This window comes from Suillus paluster (genome assembly GCF_016628075.1).
Source record: "Suillus paluster strain FC165 chromosome Unknown EDB91scaffold_14, whole genome shotgun sequence".
NCBI classification, from domain to species: domain Eukaryota; kingdom Fungi; phylum Basidiomycota; class Agaricomycetes; order Boletales; family Suillaceae; genus Suillus; species Suillus paluster.
Window position 1 is genome coordinate 275,308 of NW_024537574.1, and position 19,559 is coordinate 294,866.

General features: G+C 45.2%; 8 protein-coding genes across 8 annotated transcripts; 3 read left to right on the top strand and 5 right to left on the bottom strand.

Moving 5' to 3' along the window:
* Positions 1-123: 123 nt before the first annotated feature.
* Positions 124-1,044, bottom strand: EDB91DRAFT_1049964 (uncharacterized protein; the record flags this gene model as incomplete). The annotated part of the gene is made up of 4 exons (XM_041313502.1): positions 124-293; positions 397-577; positions 628-795; positions 847-1,044. Coding segments are annotated over 4 exons (717 nt in total), but the record flags the coding sequence as incomplete, so codon positions are not given.
* A 1,632-nt stretch (positions 1,045-2,676) lies between these two features.
* Positions 2,677-3,509, top strand: EDB91DRAFT_1335325 (uncharacterized protein; the record flags this gene model as incomplete). The annotated part of the gene is made up of 5 exons (XM_041325490.1): positions 2,677-2,701; positions 3,031-3,123; positions 3,195-3,351; positions 3,406-3,425; positions 3,456-3,509. The coding sequence occupies 5 exons, from the start codon at positions 2,677-2,679 to the stop codon at positions 3,476-3,478; spliced, it is 318 nt and encodes a 105-aa protein (XP_041179371.1). The 3' UTR covers positions 3,479-3,509.
* A 276-nt stretch (positions 3,510-3,785) lies between these two features.
* EDB91DRAFT_1080337 (uncharacterized protein) lies at positions 3,786-5,917 on the bottom strand (the record flags this gene model as incomplete). Its single annotated transcript, XM_041315217.1, has 8 exons — positions 3,786-4,181; positions 4,241-4,384; positions 4,500-4,671; positions 4,721-4,794; positions 4,841-5,087; positions 5,150-5,336; positions 5,386-5,636; positions 5,691-5,917. 8 exons carry the CDS (start codon positions 5,915-5,917, stop codon positions 3,786-3,788), a joined length of 1,698 nt encoding a protein of 565 aa, XP_041179372.1.
* Positions 5,918-6,107: 190 nt separating this feature from the next.
* On the top strand, positions 6,108-9,841 carry EDB91DRAFT_1080338 (uncharacterized protein; the record flags this gene model as incomplete). The annotated part of the gene is made up of 14 exons (XM_041315218.1): positions 6,108-6,167; positions 6,189-6,266; positions 6,338-6,519; positions 6,613-6,719; positions 6,772-6,835; positions 6,886-7,148; positions 7,381-7,402; positions 7,443-7,618; positions 7,700-7,788; positions 8,014-8,074; positions 8,126-8,583; positions 8,638-8,706; positions 8,770-8,981; positions 9,082-9,841. The coding sequence occupies 14 exons, from the start codon at positions 6,108-6,110 to the stop codon at positions 9,839-9,841; spliced, it is 2,601 nt and encodes an 866-aa protein (XP_041179373.1).
* A 2,354-nt stretch (positions 9,842-12,195) lies between these two features.
* On the top strand, positions 12,196-13,302 carry EDB91DRAFT_1021809 (uncharacterized protein; the record flags this gene model as incomplete). The annotated part of the gene is made up of 2 exons (XM_041312575.1): positions 12,196-13,044; positions 13,099-13,302. Coding segments are annotated over 2 exons (1,053 nt in total), but the record flags the coding sequence as incomplete, so codon positions are not given.
* Positions 13,303-13,774: 472 nt separating this feature from the next.
* EDB91DRAFT_1246290 (uncharacterized protein) lies at positions 13,775-16,612 on the bottom strand (the record flags this gene model as incomplete). Its single annotated transcript, XM_041322640.1, has 11 exons — positions 13,775-14,233; positions 14,300-14,436; positions 14,490-14,508; positions 14,557-14,738; positions 14,789-15,009; positions 15,066-15,130; positions 15,197-15,310; positions 15,357-15,529; positions 15,581-15,912; positions 15,954-15,978; positions 16,054-16,612. The coding sequence occupies 11 exons, from the start codon at positions 16,610-16,612 to the stop codon at positions 13,775-13,777; spliced, it is 2,286 nt and encodes a 761-aa protein (XP_041179375.1).
* Positions 16,613-18,792: 2,180 nt separating this feature from the next.
* On the bottom strand, positions 18,793-18,966 carry EDB91DRAFT_1049892 (uncharacterized protein; the record flags this gene model as incomplete). The annotated part of the gene is made up of 1 exon (XM_041313497.1): positions 18,793-18,966. One exon carries the CDS (start codon positions 18,964-18,966, stop codon positions 18,793-18,795), a length of 174 nt encoding a protein of 57 aa, XP_041179376.1.
* Positions 18,967-19,079: 113 nt separating this feature from the next.
* On the bottom strand, positions 19,080-19,361 carry EDB91DRAFT_1049851 (uncharacterized protein; the record flags this gene model as incomplete). Its single annotated transcript, XM_041313494.1, has 1 exon — positions 19,080-19,361. The coding sequence occupies one exon, from the start codon at positions 19,359-19,361 to the stop codon at positions 19,080-19,082; it is 282 nt and encodes a 93-aa protein (XP_041179377.1).
* Between the last annotated feature and the right edge of the window lie 198 nt (positions 19,362-19,559).

A 19,559-nucleotide genomic window follows, 5' to 3' on the forward strand; every position in this document is an offset into this window, starting at 1 on the left:
CATCCTGGACAAAGCTGATTTTTCCATGTCCGCATAGGTCTCCTCAATACCGCTACCCTCATCATCCATCTGAAGTGCTAGCAACTCATAGCCAGATTCTTTACTGTTGGTGTACATTAGAAGCTAGATATTAATGTAGAAAGAATGCGTATACCAAATACTGTCATATAGTTCCTTCTTGAATTGTTTCATCCAGTTAGGACAGTCCTTTTGCATGTGCTCCAGCTTGTTGGTGTAAAATTGATATCTGGATGTGTATGAGATGGTGTTAGGATCACAAAACCAGCAAAGAGCTACTCACCTTGTGCGGAATTGCATCTCACTGAATTTGACTTAGGACCTTGTTCCATTATGCCAGGAGTTGAGGGCGCACTCAACCTACATTAATTAAATTACGGGATTGTATGAAGAAATTAAATCTCACCACTATGGCTATAAGAGCCAAAGTGGTATTGGGGATGTGCTTGAAGGCATCAGCAAAGCGTATTCCCTCACCCTTGACACCAAACCACTGGGAAATAAAGACATCTTTGAAAATAGGATTGCAGAAAGGCGTCATCTTGTCAAATGTTTTGGCCTATCATTAAAAATATTCAGCTTTGTTCCAACATAAGAAGTTGAAGTTACCACAACATTCAAGCCTCCATACATGAAAGCACATGATTTGATCATCCACTGAACACTCTCAGTAACTTGTTGAGCGGTCATGCTACCTGGAATAGAGTATGATCTAGGAACCTTCTGGTGCGCCTTGAAGACTAGCTCCCCTCTCATCTGAGCACAAGCACCCCAAATCTGTGAACATGAATTATAAGAATTAATACATACTCTTGGGGACATACATACATAATTGATGACGCGCTCTTTGAGTTCTGTATCTGCTTGAATTTTGTCCAGGTCAGCCTTCAAAGTTTTCACATCTTCAACAGCATCCACCAGACAGCTCCAGGATTCCTCATATTTGAGGAGGGATGACGGGAAAGCGTTCACTGTGGCCACATGAACTCTTAGTGCCCTATGGCCCAAGGAAGCCAGAATTGCGACCTAGGTAATATATGGTGTGAGAAGGGCGCCTCTGATTGTTATATGCTTACCTTGCTTGAAAAAGCTCCCCTGAGTGCTTTGCTGTTCCTACTTCCAAGCTCTGACCCTGCAGGTGTTGCGCTACGCGACTTGAGGGAGCTGCTCTTAGACTTCCTGAAAGGAGTATGATCATCTTCTTCCACCTCCATCTGAGTCCAAGTCAGCCCAGGCTTCTACAAGATAAGATGCTTGCCTTGTCGAGATCATAACCTAGGTAGTCATCTTTGTCTTGAGGGATGTCAAGCTCTACAGCAGCCAGATATGAGAAGTTTTGATCTTGATCAAAAAACTACACTACTCACCTTCATTTTCATCCTGATCAAGCTGATCCTCTTCCTGCTCCTCACCAAATTCATCCCCCTCTGACATGAAGTGTCTTAATTCCTCTTCCTCTTCATCCAAGGGAGCTCGTGCCTTCTTGACTCTGCATCTGCCATTTTGCCCAGTGTTGCTGGCTTCCTCGTCATCTTCCTCACCCTCTTCATCCAGCATGTCCCGACTGCATTTCCTTGATGCTGGGTGATAATACATTAGAGGTGCACTAATATAGAAGTATAACTCACCTTCCAGTCTCTCATCCTGTCAGGCATCCCCAGAATGACCTTTCTTCCTTGTCTTCAGCTGGCGTTCCAAGAGAGCCACCTGATCAGCATCAGAACCATTGTGTTCTTCTTCATCTTCTTCCCCTTCTGGTTCCGAGGGGGTTGCCTCCCTGACCTTCTTACCTTTGGCCTTCGATTTTGGTTTTAGTTTTGGTTTTGGCTTGACAATCCTCTGTATGCCAGGCTGTGAGGCATTGGCGGTCTTGGCCTTGGGACGTCTAGTGTTGGCCATCAACCTATGTTGGCAAGGATGAGGGTCAGGAAGGCAAGATGCAAGGAGAGGTGAAGAAAAAGCAAGCCAACTGCTGATGAGGACTGATAGTGGAGCATCCAGCAACTTTATATATGTGTCGGTTATTTGAGGATGTCCATTGTGTTTAGATTGAAGGGTAAGCAATGGTGTAATATGGTGGTTGGTGCTCATTAGGCGAACACGAGGCAAGGCAAGCTCAAATAGTTGGTGGAGGAGAGAACAAACAAACTTTATGATTACGCAAACTATTACAGACCTCTTAAGCAAAAATATGAAAGGTTGAGATAAAATGTAATACCTTCATGTGTTTCCCATGCTCAGGCCATCCATCAGGAAAAACTATATCTCTATATAGAGGACCATCCTCTATATAGCCCCGATAGCACACCACAGCTCTATACAGTCTATGGCAAGCTATCACAGCACTATAGACCAGTATAGACATCATGAAAGTCTATATATTACCATAAAGTTTGGTAAGTGTATTTAGAAGTAAAACATTTCAACAACTATAGACCCCAGTAGACCGTGGGAACTTTTTTCGATGAAAACCAAAGTTGTAGTCCTTGTCTAGGGAAGTCTATCCATAGTCTTATGACTTCAATAGGTTAAGATCCTAGTGAGTTATAAGGAAAATACTCGAAATTGAAGGGTTCAAGAAAGCAACTTGACCATGGGAACTTTTTTCGATTAAATCAAAGTTGTAGTCCTTGTCAAGGGAAGTCTATCCATAGTCTAATGACTTCAATAGGTCAAGATCTTAGTGAGTTATAAGGAAAATACTTGGAATTGAAGGGTTCAAAAGTGTTAAGGTACACCTTATTTATGTAAGCAAAAATGCGAAAATTCACCTTATGTGTATTCAAAATCCTAATGCTAACAGTCAATTTCATTGTCTTTTTCTTACTGTCATAATCCTAGTCCTATTAACCAAAAACTCGAAAATTCACCAAGTCTTGTGTTGTGGCTTTGTTTGGCACTGCTTATGTAAGCAAAAATGCGGTCAACCAACAAGTCTTTTCCCATTCTTTCCTTCCCCCCCCACTGCCCCCCCATTAGATTATCTTCCATATTTTTCTTACAATTTTCGAGTTTTTGCCTCTCTTCTCTTCTTCTTGCTTCTCTATCCTTCTCTTGGTGTTGATGTTGTTGGTGGTGGTACTGGTGCTGGTGCTTTGAACTCTGGTAAGTCTCCCTCCATAATTTTCGCATTTTTGACTATTTGACTAATCTTTTTTCTAACCCTCTCCTTCTAGCTCTCTTCCCTCCTGCTCCTCCTCCCCCCAACTATTTTCGCATTTTTGACCATTTGGCAAGTCTTTTCTCTGACTCTCACTTCCTCCTGTCTGATCCTCTCCTTCTAGCTCCCTTCCCTCCTCTTCCCTCAAGAATTTTCGCAATTTTCACTATTTGGTAAGTCTTTCTTTTTTTTTGTATTCATCTTTCCTCTCTGATTCTTCCTTCTAGTTCTCTTGCCTCTTCCTCCTGTAATTTTCGCATTTTTGCCTGTTTTGTAGTTATTAGTTTACATGTATTGTAGTAGTTGAAATATAATTTGGAATTTTCGCTTTTTTTTAATTTTGAGAACACTATCATGGCAACAAACAGCTATTAAGAGAAATTTTTGCTTTGTGTTTTGAGCTATAATAGCTACAATAGTTGTGGTATGTTCCACCCAGCTATAGCAACTTTAATAGAGCTATATAGCACTATACACTGGTGTAGTAAGCCTGCACAATTGGGCACTTGGCTATACGAGCTATAGGGCTATGGAGTCTGTATAGCAGTCTATAGCGCTATGGGTGGCTATATAGCCTTACCACATTTTCCTGATGTCCAAGATCCAATTAGAAAGTAGTCAGCATAGAATTATCACCCCAACCGTTGTGATTCCTGGCCCAATGTTGAATTTCCTTGTCCGTATGAAGGACCATGGAAGCACATTTACCCTGATAATGAGTATTGAAATGAGTTACCCATGCAGATTGAAAACCGATGAAATATCCTTGCAGAAGCTCCACTACGAGCCCTGGCTCCTTCATAGCAAGGAAACCTCCCTTAAAATTACCGATCGGGAGGACCAAACAAAGGTCGAAGTCCCTGCTGTCCCGATGGCCCTTTGTAGCCACATTTATGTTGAATACTAGCGAAAGAAATGGAAGCACTGGTGATGCGCTGTTGCAGGGAAGTTCTCTTGCTACCTCAACAAGGATTTCATATTCTGCGGGAAGGTTCTCTTTGAGCTGCAGTATGTATGAAGATTCATCAACTGGTGTTTGCTTCTAAAAACAATGACACTTACATGTTCCTTTATCCATTCAAAGAGATCTGTAAACACTGCTAACACCGCCTCATAGAGTGCCTGGTTCTTCAATGTTTCAGACGATATGTATGGGACCAGTTGAGAGTAATTGAATCGAACATCATCCTTTTCCAACATGTATGGCTGCACATGTGTTGGAGCATTTAAACTCTAAGATAAGATTCACCCTCAAAAACCAATCTGCCTGAAACAAGGTACTCACCCTAGTAGCATGTCAATTATACCATGAAAAGTGGACCGCCTGGAAATCTCCTTGTGTACCCTGATTGGTGTCCTTGTCGATAAGGATATTCACGTCGCCAAAGGAAAGAATAAGATCACTCATCAGAGAGGAGCGCAAGTGATTTGGAAGCGAGCCACAGATATACGCCATCAGCGATTGATCGCTGTTGCGTAGCTTGAGTTGATTCCTAACCGCTGTGAGCCCATAGTTATGATGTAGAGAAAGTAGCTACTCACCTTCTCACTAATGAGTTAGGTATAAAGATATATGAATCGGTGGGCTTCACTCCACCAACATAAAAACTCTCAAGCTTAGGCGCATCAGCTTCATCAGCAGTTTGAATAATGTAACATTACCTTTGACCATAGGCTGTCGACATTGTTTACCTCCTCCACATTTGCTACAACCTCGCGTTCACGCTCAGTCCATACTGTATCCACTGCACTTTCCTGAGGCATCGGAATTTTGCTGTTCTCCAACTGGCTTCCATCATATGATGTGTTGATGACTTCTGTGAAAATACGGACTGAAGGATCTTGCTGAGAAACATCGGAGCTAATAAACCATTGTTCATCCCAGGGTGAGTGGGAACGCTCTACCAATCTAAACATGCTTATTGGATTCCATCAGTCATAATAAAGATGTCAAATATATTATATACTCACTTGAAAATGAAGGAGTTGAAGAAAAGGTCTGAAGTGGCAATGTTGGCGCAGTCAATCAGAGAAGGAAGAGAATGTGAGGCCAGAATAGTGGATGGAAACAAGGGATCAATTGTTATGGGAAACGTGCTCCTGAGCATATGAATGACTTGGATTATCTTGTCAATGATGGTGCATCCAATCATGGTATCTGCTTTGGGGTAAGTATAGAAAACATGAGGCATTGCAGATGTCCTTACCAGGATCTGGGTGCCTCAAGGCATTTCCTAGATGGCAGGCAAGGTCCCCCGGCATGGAAGCAAGTGATGTCCTGAGGCCTAGACCTGCCACCAAGACAAGAAAGTAAACAGTACTGCCGCCCGCCAGGGCCGCAAACTTAGTCCCGGTTGTATGCCAATGCTGGAAGGTGTGGTAACTGGACTTGATTCGAAGGGGGGCAATTTCTGCATCATATAAGTCTTGCAGAGATTGAGCCCTCATAGTGCGAATGCTAAACACCATCACATTAATGGGCACATAAGAGTTAAAAAATGTAAGGACTTACTGCTGGATGTTTACCGCTAATTTCATGTGGGTCACCATTGTTTTAAAACTGATGGCAATGTCCTTACTCCCCATCTCCATGCATTGCTCCAATAAGGAACAGAGTAAAGGATCACCTTCAGAGAGGGAACGAGCGCTAGAGGAAGCAATAACCCACCCCCATTCATGTGGGTTGTATGTCTGAGAGTCCAGATTTGCCGCCCCAAGCTCAGCCACTATAACTTCCATGCTATCCCCACCTCTAATCCTAGGGTTTCTCCTTGCCCTCCAACTTGCATGTGCACAAACGTACGCTTGGGCCCCACGGGAGCATGAACCTCTTCGCCTTCTTCCCCTACATTCCTCGACATTCACGTGTTGTTGATCCACATCTGCATCTGTACATAACTGTCAGCCCTTATCAGCATCACCCAATGTGATGTCACAAACCTTTGGTTCCACCATCAATATTCTCCAGCCCGCTTTGCAAACCAACAGGGTGTGCAACATTGACATGCAGCGATATGGACAGCGATGTGGACAGCAAACACGCAATTTTGATAAGCCGTTGGAATGGGTGAAGTTCATGGGGAAGTTGGTGAGCACCATCAAATAAATAAAGAAAGAACAGCTGATGTTCAGTTGACAGCACAGTCCGCGCTTCCATAGGGTGCAAAGTTGGAAGGTGCTTGGAATTGCCAGTGGGAAAGTGTGCAATGCCATTGCAGAGTTTTCCACGCTACCAACTCCGTGCACCCCACATTGCATGCCCAGCAATACGGTTCTTGCGGTGCTTCCATTGGACCGCCAATAATGCGCCATTGGAATGGCCAAAGGAATGGGGCCATGCGGTCCATATATTAATTGATTGATTTGACGTTGCATGTTCAGTTGCAAGAGGTGCCCACTTCCTGACACGCAAGTACTTATTCCAAATGTCAAAGGCGAGAAGTTAGTCACACTTTGATGGGTGGTTTGTTGATTGGGCTCGTCGGGACTTTGGCATGGCGTAAACCAGCCGGTGTCACAAGCCACAGATATGGCGCTCAATGTGCGTAACCTTTCATCCTGCATCTTTCTGTCAGTTCTGACCAGTTGTTCAGCTTTTATTGAGAATCTTTTCCCTGAACAATGCATGCCCAAGGGCTCCAACAACATTCCATGGAAGTAAGCACCACATTACCTTCTGGCTTTTTGTGGTACTGATGGTGTATTAGAAATGCTGAAAATCACCTGAGGGACGAAGGCATCTTCAGCCCTGATAAACTGGCCTGGCGGGACTGCCCTAACCTGGATGCATTCACTCATCATCTGGAGGGCCAGTTTGGCGGGTTTATTAATGCTGTTGCAGAGATTTGTGGTGAAGCCTTAGGATCTGGTGCTCCGCGTCGGCGTTGGATGGCCAAATACAGCACGAATGTACTTGGCGGCCACCAAGCAAATCGAAAACTAGACCTTACCTTGATTGATCAGAATACAAGTGCCAACTAGAGATGCGTTTGAAGCTTCAGCGAAATGAAGTCGAAGAAGAACACCGCTGCCAGCTTGAATGAGCTTTGTGATCAAATCAGTGGTACGAAGTCACTGATAGATGTTGATGAGAAACTTAGACATAATTTTGCAGTCAAAAGTGCCATTCTCTTTGGATCCCAGGACAACAGAAGCTTTGTTATCGCACTAGGTTTCGTGAAGTATAACATGATCATCTATAGGTACATATGAGTTCATGTTAAAGTGTGTATTAGTCCAATGAATTGAATGGATCTTTGTATAGGTATGATTGTGGCGGTTTGATGCGTTCAGCGGCAATCTCCATCACCCATCCGACGGGTTGGACATGTTTTGCCCGTATGGCATACTGTCTTGCATACTGTCACCCCCACTGGCTGGGATACAATATTAGCGCCCAGCTGGCACCATGCCATGGTCCTCGGTTAATGGCGATGCAATGTATACCGGAGGACAAGACAAATTCATTACCCGAGTCTTGCTGATTAAACTATGCCATGGATGCTCAAATACATCTCACAGATAGTCTATTTGGTCGCAGATCGAATGTTCACTGGGTCCATCATTTGGAAACCAAGGAATCGTTCATTGTCAAGGATACCTGGCACAATGTGCATTGAAAGATGACAGAAGGTCAGATCCTACGTGTCATTGCTGGGATCGCAAATATTCTGGAACTTGTGGAAGAATACGTAGTGTTGACGCCCTGTTTTTCTTGTACAAGCACAGCTCGTATGCTTGCTTTGATGGCATCTGAAGCCCGCAGTCATGAGCTAGAGCACCGTTTTCATGCTCATGTTCATGTCAGGCTGTTGATTAAAGCGCATTCTATTCAGGTGATTTCACCGTTCCAGAGCAGGGCGGGGTTGGAAAAAGCCCTAAGAGATTGCGTCATTGGTGAGTTCTGACACTGGTTCAATGAATCATCTCTCTAACTTATCCTTGAAGCGCACAGAGAAGTGTTTCAGACCTTCAAGGTGTTGCACCGTGACATCCACATTGGTAATTTATACATCAAAACAGAAACTGGTAATGATGGAGGTGAACTTGGAGATTGGGGTTTTGCAGAGTGTCAAGATCTATGCATAGTACAACAATGTCTCCAACCTCTCAACTGCACATTCCCCAAAAAGGCTGAGCCCATCATCCCTGCCTCCAGCCCTATGTCCGCAGCCTCCAGCTTAACATCAATGCCCTCTTCTCCTGAACCATTCCAGCTACGCAACTTGAAGACGCTTCGCCCACAGCAGCCAAGGGTGCTGGCACAGGCACCATCATGGCAAACACTCACCACAGATAACGAATCAGACCCTGATGCCCGACGGACGTCAACTTCTGATCCTTGGGACCAATTTGGGTCTTGGGCTGGCGCTGCTAACTCCAACATTGATCTAGTGGAACAGACGGTGAGTAGAGTCCCACCCAAGTTTCATATAACTTTAAGAATTGAGTCTTTCCAGGGAAACACTGCCCGCATCTCAGTTTGTTTGATGTACACAGCTGCCATTGAACAATTTTGCCCTCACAAAGTACGTGATGATCTTGAATCATTCTTTTATGTGATCGTGATCATCATGGTCGCCTTCCATGAGGCCAGCAAGCAAAAGTCCGCTGAGGAATTGGAGGAGACGATGCTGGTGGATCATTGGTGGAACCAGCAGCACTGGAGATCATCTGCAGAGTGGAAGGTTACCACCATGAAGCAGGATGCTCTATGGAAATCACGCATAGCATCCCACATAGGTCCATATTTTGATTGTTTCAAACCTGTGGTGGACAAAATGCGCAAGGCGTTATTTCATCAGTATGATACCATGCACGATCTTGATGCAGTGAGGAATATACTGTTTCTTACTGTTGGGTGTAAGCTAACTTTGAATGCCTTCTTAAATATTGGACCACAGCATCACCTATGAGGAGATGATTGGGTTTCTTTCTGAAATGGTCAAGATAGCGGAACAAGAAGAGGAACACTCAGATAGAGGCACCCCAGCCATAACAGAGGTCGCCTCCTCATCACCGTGGGAGGAATCACATGCCAGCTTTTTCTCCCTCCTGGAATCGGAGGTCGGTGATGACATCGACTCAAGGAGCATTCCAGAAGATAAGCTAGCCCTCCGACCCACTGATGCAGCATCGTACACACCCACCAAAGTGTTCAAGATCTCCTTGGTGCTGAATGCTGTGGCAGCAACGAGTGAGCTTCCTGAGGGTGACGTCCAGCCAGAACCCATAAATGAACCTCCTAGTAGAGTCGTCATCAAGAAATCCTCTCGTGCTCACCCCCCTGCAACCATTTCCACTGGCAACCTGCCTACCGAGGAGGGCACCGTCACTGATCCTGTTGCCAATCACACTTCCAATGCTGTGGCTGGTTCCTCCAAATGCAAGGCTCCCAAGGATGTCGATAACAATGCACGGAAGAAGTTCCGTGCCAGTGAGAAGAACTCACTTGCCAATGAAGGTGGGAAGAAGTCCCACAGGGGCAAGAAGTCCATCACTAGCAACCGGGTCAAGAAGTCCCGCACCAGTGATGGCGGCAAGAAAAAGTCCATTGTCGTTGGTGTAGCTGGGAAGAAGTCTGGCACTTCATGTTCTCATTGCAACGATGATGAAGATTATGTCCCGGGTAAGGCATCGACGTCTGGGAAGAGGAAGAACTAATCTATGCACCGGTTTGAATTCTCTTTTAAAAGTATCACTCATGTTATCAGTTTGAACCTGCCGCGCAGAGGATATCTTTATACTATGTTGTTGTATGATACTTACCCCTTCATCTATTTAAGCTGATGAATCTCTTATTGATACACGTCATCCCCATACCCATCACCAGCGCCCATCGTTTACTGTTGGGGATTTGGACTTCAAGTTAGTTTTACATCGTTGGTTCAGAGCACGTGATCTCCCATTTCTTCCTTGGTGGTTTTCATTTAGCGTCTTGCCTTGTCAAACTGGTCAGATTATCCTGGAGCAAGGTATACATTTATCTCTTCATCAATTTTGGTATCTCACGCTGTCTCTGGCATGTTCAAGTTTCCCCAACTCCAAGATTGCACAGATTCAAGAATACGCACTACTCTGCTTAATATGCAGCCACACACCAGATGTCTTAAACATTTGATAAGATATACACCGCAATAACATTGTGCTATTTCCCACACTCACCTATTACCACCATGGCCCTGCATATGTGCCCCGCATGCGGACAACATGACTTCAAAACTTCTAAGGGCCTCCTTTCTCATATGGGACAGGCAAAAGGGTGCTGATGGTATCATAAGGGAAAGCTAAGGGATCTTGGGAATCTAGGTACATTTGAACATGCTGTGATCCCAGACGCTCTGGTTGAGGAGGGGGAGGACATGAACGTGGATGAAGGGGATAGAGGGGTTGATGAATGGGATCCTGAAGATGCTCAGGAAGCATGAAACCAAGAGTTATTTGACCTCATACCTATGCGGCCTCCCACAGATGATGCTCCAGCAAGATCAGAATTGCCAGAGGTGGAAGAGCCCATTCAAGGTTCATCAAGGAGGGTTCTAAATGTTGATGAAGATCACCGAGTGGTGGTAGAGCACCCAACTGCAGGTGCTATTATGAGGGAGGGCGAAACCTTTGTTGAGAGCTGGCATAGGCACATCCTTGGGGACTGACTTCAATTTGATGGCGACGGTGATGTTGATATGGATGGCATTGCTTCCCAAAAATACTCACCCTTTGCTTCTGAGGTTGAGTGGAGGGTAGCCCAGTGGGCAACCAAAGAAGGTGTTGGACATAAATCTCTTGACCGCCTGCTGTCAATTCCAGGGGTGAGTAATATGTGACTTTACTTATCATACTCACCGCTTAATTCCAAACAGGTTGTTCAGAACCTTGGCTTATCATTTCACAACTCATGCGCTATGCATCAAATCATCAATACTATTCCATCATGTTTGCTTTGGCACACCACCTACCTGTCCTTTCCAGATGATCCAGAGGAACGACACATGGTCCAGTATAGGGACCCACTAGAAGCCATACGCACTTTACTGGGAAATCCTGCTCATGCAGAGACCATCGTCTGCAAGCCTTGCAAGGTTTTCTCTGATGAAAGCAAGGAAAATAGGATCTATAGTGAGATGTGGACGGGAAAGTGGTGGAATGCGCTCCAGGTAAGCTGATATGAATTCAATCGACATATAACAACAACTCACCTATTTCTAGGAACAATTACCAGAAGGCTCAGTGGTCGCACCAGTGATCATAGCGACTGATAAGACGCAGCTAACCCAATTCTCTGGCAGCAAATTGGCGTACCTAGTGTATCTCACTCTTGGCAACATCTCTAGAGCCATTAGGCGTAAGCCTTCCCAACAGGCATGTATCCTAATAGGTTACCTCTCTGTGGACAAGATATCAAACTCCAAACTCTCCAAGAAGGAGAAAACGTCCAGAATCCAATGTTTATTCCATGACTCTATGCATACAATCCTGGAACCTTTAAAGGAGGCTGGGTGTACTGGGATGGACGTGGCAGGTGGAGATGGAAAGGTCAGGAGGATACACCCTATTCTTGCCTGTTACATGGCCAACTATCCGGAACAGTGTTTGGTCACCTGTGCGAAGTACAGGACTTGTCCCAAATGTCAGAGCCCAGCTTCAGAGCTTGGTTCCAATATGCCTGGAGAACCTCGCACTCAAGCATGGACCATGGGGGAGATCAAGGACGCCAAATCCAAATCCCACAACCTCCATAAATTTCACTCGCTCTGTCAATCCAAGGGAGTTTCTGGTACTGTCCAACGTCCATTCTGGGAAGGATTTCCCTATTCCAACATTCATCTCTCCATGACGCCTGACGTCCTTCACCAGCTCTATCAGGGAATACTCAAACACATGGTTGCCTGGTGCGATTACTTCCTGCATCCCTCAGAATTAGATGCTAGGATCAAAGCGCTGCCCCCTGCTTTGGAGTGCGTCATTTCCAGAAAGGATGGAGTGAGCTCTCCCAGATCTCTGGTAGAGAGAGAAAAGAGATGGCACGCATCTTACTGGGATGCTTAGTGGGAAAGGTTCCTAGAAGGGTTGTACTTGCCTACCGCTCCCTACTAGACTTCATCTATTTAGCCCAGTACCCCACTCACAACGATCACACCCTAGGCTATCTTCAAGATGCTTTGGACACATTTCACAAACATAAGTCCATGCTTATTGAGCTGGGCATACGCGACCACTTCAATATTCCCAAAATACACAGCCTCACCCACTATATCAACTCTATACGCATGTTTGGTGCTACTGACAATTACAATACTGAGGCTTTTGAGTGCCTCCATATTGATTTTGCCAAGGACGCCTGGAGGGTTACCAATAAAAGGGATGAGCATCCACAAATGGCTTCCTGGCTGGATAGGTATGAGAAGGTGTTGTCTTTCCAGCTATACTTGGATAGTCTAGGCGAAACACCCAACTCACATGAAACTAATCCCCAACCTCACATATCCCTACCAAAAAGGCCCCATCAGTACGGTCAATCACTTCAAAATATCATGGACGCCCATCACTGCCCTGGACTGACACCAGACCTCAAAACTTATCTCAATCAGTTGAGGAGCAGGGCTATAGGTGAAGGTTTGGGGCAAAATAGATTAGAGATGACACAGCTTCCATTTGAAAAGCTTGACGTATACCATGGTTTTAAGTTTGTTTTGGAGGAACTGGGGGAGGATGTGGTGGATGGCCATGGACCAAATGACTGGGTAAGAGCATGCCCAAAGACTAGGGGCCCCCATGGTCAGGAACAGTTTGATACAGTTGTGGTGATGAGGACTGATGAGTGTGAAGGCACAGGCCTTCAAGGTGAGTTGATTTTGTTTACTTTTCTTGTTAAAATCTTATTATAGAATCCAGGTACAAGAATTGGTAGACTACGTTTATAGTTCAAGCTACCCAAACAGGTCTATGGTGCTTTTGCCTCCCCAGAGTACTGGCCAACGGAACCCCTGGCCTATATCCAATGGTATACTCCACTTAAACCTGCACCAGAGAAAGACCACCTTATGTATCAGGTGAAGAAGATGCCCCTAAGGAATGGTAATATGGCCCCAGCCAATATCATTCCTCTCAGCAGTATCCGTCAGACTTGTCAACTTATTCCTTGTTTTGGTGCTGGACATGTTCCTGATGACTGGAGATCAGAAAATGTACTAGATAGTTGTGATCGTTTCTTGTTAAATAACTGGTCCACCAAGTACACATATCAAACACTGTATTAGGGTGTAATCTTGCATGAAACAAATTTGATTTTCCCAAGGGGCCATTGGAAAAATGAGTTCAAATAAAAGCTACTATATTTATTGAAGTGGTTAAAGAAATGGATGAAAATCAGTGTTGCTATAGAGCTCTTTATAGGGCTATATAGCCAAAACAGCTGTTATAGTTGGGCCTTTTTGGACCCCTATCTATATAGCTCTCTAGAGTGGAACAGTTTTTCCTGATGCCACAGCTCCAAGCTGCCGGTTCTTCCATTGTATTTTTGTGGGATTTGAAGCACATTTCCCCAATGAAAAGCACAGCTATGGGAACTAGAAAATGAACTCTACATGATCCAATACTTCAAATAATTGCCTGGAATTTCTTTCCCAATGACTCATGCTTTAAGCCACCAAGCTGAGCCAGATTTAGCTGAGCTGCGGCAACACTAGCAGTGACCAAGCAATAACGCACTGATTTGACGTTTTTTGTTGCAGTGCGAGTTTTCTTCTCTTTGCAGGTGCCCTGGTCAGTGGCCTTGCCCTTGCCCTTGACATCTCCTCTCATATTGCATGGCGGGTCAACAATTTTGATGTCACTTGAAGGAGCACGTTGTTTATGTGAGTGGGAGGTTCTAGCTGCCTTAACCTTGTGTTTACGAGAGGCAATGGCATCGTCATACTCTGAGTCCACACCCTCGAGAGGTTCTTCTTGGTACTCATCTTCAGAGTCTGACTCTGAGCTGGCCTGTACCTTGCTAGACATGTCAATGGAAATGACCTCCTGTGCTGGTTTCCGCTGTCTGCTTGGAGCCTTGACAATCTTGAATGGACGTGGAGGAGGATGTCAGACCTCTACGACTGGCACAAGCTTCTGTTTGCGAGTGACCTTTGTGCTTGCTGCACTTGGTGCAAGACAATGAAGTCCCTTACAGTCAATAGTTCCATCGGCCAGCATGCGACGGCCACAATTGTACATTGAACCTGCAGGAGGGGCTTCGCCCCCCACAACAAGAGTCGTCAGATCTACAGAACAATTAGCCATTCATACTGGAAATGAATCAGTACTATATACGAACCCAAGTCATGCGTCTTTTGCTTTTCAATGATTAATCTGCCCGATCACAATGCATCTGCAAGTATGACCTGCTCTCGTTTATCGAGGTCACTGACACCTTTAGGTCGGGCAACTGTAGCACGTGGCTCTCCCGACATTAATGTGTCCTCAGGATAGCCTCTCATGATGTAGCAGTGACGCACCAGCTCACTGTGGAGGAGCTTCCAGGGGAAAGTACCTGTCCATGCTATCAAATGCCCACCAAGGTCGCCTGTGAACAGATCAACAAAGTGAGATCAGGCAAAAAATGAACAAGCTTACGGAACATTGAAGTTATTCCAACTTTGATACACTGAATAGGATCAGGCAGCATCTGCCAGTCAATGCCATTGGGAGCCTCCCAAGCCTCTCCATCAACTTGTGTTGCCTGCGGAGCATCTGTGTGCTGAGGTAAGGGTATCTGACACTTGAGTGCTGGCTTTATTTCACTGGATGAGTCCTCACCATATGCATCCTCGACAACAGCAAGGGATGCCAGGTGACTGATGAATGTCTAATTAGAACCTTGATTGATACTCAATGGAAATGATTGACTTACTATACGTGTGATCTGAAGTGTCCAATCATGGTGTCTTCATTGGCATGGCAATGTGTTGCCCAAAACTAAAGCAATGAGAAGTGATGAGCAAGAACTGTTAGTCTATGGATATGCAGATCAGTGGATTGTACCTCTTCTGCACCGGGAGTCGTATGGATGTAACTGATCGACGCATCCTGGTTGACTACCTTTCCACACATGATTAGTGCTGCTTCGAAGCCATGCATCACAGTGGCAGAATCCAACTGGAGATCTCATCAGCACAAGGAGATTGGATAACATAAGACATACCAAGCTAGTCACTTTCCTTGTCAACCTCCCAAATTCTTGTGAACGCTGCCTGACAGTCACAGGTGACCAAGTAAAGGTCCATGCCTCGTCGAATGTTTCGAGGATTTCTTGCCAGGTGTCAGGATAAGCAGTCTGAAAGCATCCATAACATTCTTGCTGGATTGCTGAAGTGACTATGACAAGTGTGAATAAAAGTCAACGGAACTAACAAAAGAAAGACTTACTGATCATATTTCCGTCCTTGCCAGCTCTCTCAAGTTCCTGCAGACGGTACAATTTGAAGTATTGACCATAGACGTTCCAGTGGTTTATCACATTGTGGATGTGGCTGTGAGACTTCAGAAATAGATTCAGAACTTGCTGCATAGAAAAACCAGTCTTCAATGCAAGCTGGTTGATGATGCCATCAATCAACTCAAAGTGCTCATCCATGGCAGTGTTCATCTCGTCTGACCTCCTGCCGACAGCAGCAGCTCCTGAACTTGAAGACCATCCTTCACCATCCACGGGCTTGGCAGGAGTGGGAGGGATGACGTAAGTTGAAGGAATATTGAGGCTAGGTTGCGTTGGGATGTGAGAAGATGGTGGATCACTCACAAGCGGTGCCGTGATGGGGCAGGATCTTTGAGTGATGGAAAGTTATAGTGATCTTAAACAATCAGACGATACATGTCATTGTGGATGGGCGGATGTTGACCACCAAACTGCATCAGAGCCTCTTCCTGTCCCTGCATAGTGGCGAAGGATGGCTGTGGAAGAATAACATGATCAGGTGCCTCCAGCATCAAGTGTGGCCCCCGAGGGCCCATCAGTTGCCTCTCACGTGATACACTCTGTCTAGTAAATTCGGAATTACTGTGAGGAGGTACCCTGAGTGATTGCAGGGTCACCCGACCTTGAGTTGAATCATCAGGAGCATTGCAGATCTCATTATCAAGTGGCAACTGTTCAGGGGCAGCCGATGTGTCCTGATAGTCCAGCACAGAACCAGACACCTGGTTCTCAGTGATGCCATGCCCATTGCCCGGAACCAGCCGGGCTCTCCAATCTAGTGCACTTTTTCGAACAAGACTGGAGTCACGCATTGTAGGTTTGATGTGGGTGCGCAATTTCATAGGAGTCTGCATTGCAGGGGGTGATTTTTGACGACCTCCCCCAAATTGCTCAGGGAGAGGATCTAGGGGATCTGCGAGGGAGGGCACTGAGGAATGTGGAAAATCCCATGGCAAATCCATTGGGACATAATTTTGAGCCATGGCTGTGAGCACAATCACAGTCAGATCACTTGTTTTAAGGATAGTCAGTCTTACTTTGTTGGAGAGAAGCCAAAAATGTAAGAAAAACGGTCGAGAACATGATAGACAAAAACGGCACAAAACCTGGATAAGATGAGCAATGCATTTGATGTGCAATAGTGAAAGGGTCTTACAATATACTCGGCTGTGAGATGTGACAAACAAAAATCGATCTTTTGATGCTAGGAGGTGTAGGTGCTGGGGTGCCATAGGATCAGTCCAAAGTTTGTCCAGGTGAGCAGGACATAGTGCCTACCAATGACAATTGACAAAACTGTTTTTTAGAATGGTCTTGATGCTGCACAAGACTTCCAATGAGGATTGACAGAGCTGAGTAGGCAACAGCACTCACATTTATCACACCTAAGGCTTGCAAAGCACAACAGCGGTTCAGATTTTTGTGTGTTGCTGCAGATGAAAATTTTGAGGGGAGAGGAGGAACATCCAGATGTCCCTCCAGCATATTCATATGCCCGAGGGAGAGGACAAGAATCCATATATTGTGATGGGATCTGCTGACAGAATTCATTGCCACAATCGAAGAATAGACTCAGAACAGGATCTTGTAACAAGACGCCATTGATGATCAGGGAGGCTCTGGAGGGCGTCAAGGATGAGTTTGAGGACAGCCCATGGGAGGCTTGAGAGGGCTAAAAGGCATGCATTGAGGTAATGGTATGATCACTGTGATGACTTAATTGGCCAATCAGAATGTGTGTAAAGTTCGTGACTAACAAAAAATATCTCCCAACTGCACTAGTCTTTGTACACATTTCTCGGACAGAGATTTTTGAATTCTCTCTACTATGCCGGTTCTATTGGTACCAATATCTCCCAAGGATTCATGTGAGAAACTGAAGGACTCTGAATGAGCAGACTTTGAGTAAACTAATTGTATGGACTTCTATGTACTCTTTGCACTCCTCTACTGACTTCATGGGTTGGAAAGCAAAATATTTCACTTTTGTAGAGAAGACTGCTGCTCTCAACAAACAGAAGATACAATATGCACAGTCCAAGAGGTATGTGTTGCTACAGCATGCAGTATGTCCAATTCTAACTGTTTTCAAGGGGCAAAGCTACTTGTCGACTTCGACGCTCACAAATCTACACTAAAACACACACCCACAGAGGCTCGTCAAAGCTGTCCATATCATCTAAGCTTCCATGCCTGCCTCCTGCTCTCGTTGAACTTGCAACCTCTCCCCTTCCAAACAGCAATCTATTTCACTGTGCCTTCCAAAGTGCCAACAACATCAACGAATCAGAGCTCCCGCAGTGAGACACCAATCCACCCTACACTATGCCCCATCCAGCCGACATGCCTGTAGAGGCTCGCTTCACAGACAACCTTATCCAAGTCATGCATGGCCGGCAATTGTGTTTGGAAAGGGAGGAGTTACACCAACGCGCCCAGAAGTACAATGCAGGAGAAATGCAAGGTCTTTGTATAGAGTTAAAAGATGCTATTGATATGCTGCTAGGGCAATGGTTCGTACTACAAGACTATATTTCTGTGATGGAGGACTGTGATAGACACTGCAAGATGGCTCAATGCCTCTTCCAATGGCGTTCACGCAGGATTCATTTCTATCACACTGAGGTTCAGAAGATGCATTGCGGACCCAATCCATACATTTAGCTACACACTTAGAATACAGGAATCGATAGTACAAGTGTAAGGCTATTAGTGAGTTCAAAGGGGAAATGTAATGAAACGAAGCGGAAGAGAGACGAGTGCAAAGGTAATTGAGATGTATAACAAAACATATAGGACAGAGAGTGTCTGTGAGGCTTCCGGTTGAGCTTGGAGCGGGGAATCAGCATCTGGGATTCTGCTATCGAAAGTGAGAGTACATGGGCAATTTATATATGTGTGAGAGAGTTGTACTAATCTGAAACGAGTTGAAGAGCATGTGGAATGAAAGAGATATCGGTGAGGAAACGGGTATCGTGGAAGGAGAGCACAAGGTAGGATGATGGTAAGAAATGGAGAAGGCTAAAGAGGGATGTATCCCTGTAACTCAGATGCAAAGAATTGAGCTCTTCGCATCAGTGAGTCACATGGCTGCACTGAACATGTGGTGAGTTCGAGCATCTTTATTTTGAAGCTAGGTCAGTGCATAAAGGACATACTGTCCTTACACAAGTGTGCGTAGGTAGTGACGAAACAAAGACATATCATCTTCCTTCAGAGCCATACAGTGACATCCACGCAATGTTGCTGCAATCATTGCAAGCACCCATACACCACAATCATATCCATTAGTCTGAACAGCTGTTGTCTGAGATAAAATAAGGACAAAGATACTCATCTGATTGACGACACTTACTATCAGTGGACATGCAACCCAACTGTCAAAGTCAAAGTTGACTTTGAATGTGTGTCTGCACTGTCAAGCGAGCTCGAAAAGTCGAAAGATCATTTTCATGATGTCCTAGATGTATTTGGTCTTAATGAACAACGAAAGAGGTATATGGTACTCACTTTGATATCCCTCTCCCAAGGTTGTTGCTCTGCAAAGCTATTGAAGAGGTGGAGCTCCTTGCTCTCGAGGTGCACAATGCACAGTACCCAATGACCAGCGTTCGAGGGTCTATGAACTGGTAAGATCCACACATCCTTGGCCCAATAGCAGGTCCATGACATGTTCCGCCAAAGGATGTCATCTGATGCATTGTACCAAATGCAGGGGAGTGTTAAGGTCATGCTCAAGGGGGAGGTTACTCAAAGGGCTTTGGCTTCAGCTCGTGCGCTGTGCCCCTTACCCAAGTACATGCCCTTAATTTCCGAGGGGCAGAGGGGAAGTCCGATGGAAGTCCGGGGAGTTCCGGAGGACAAATCTCAGTGGAGTTTGGCAGAACTCCGGAAGACTATGTGGGAGCGGAGCAAGGCTACTATGGAAGT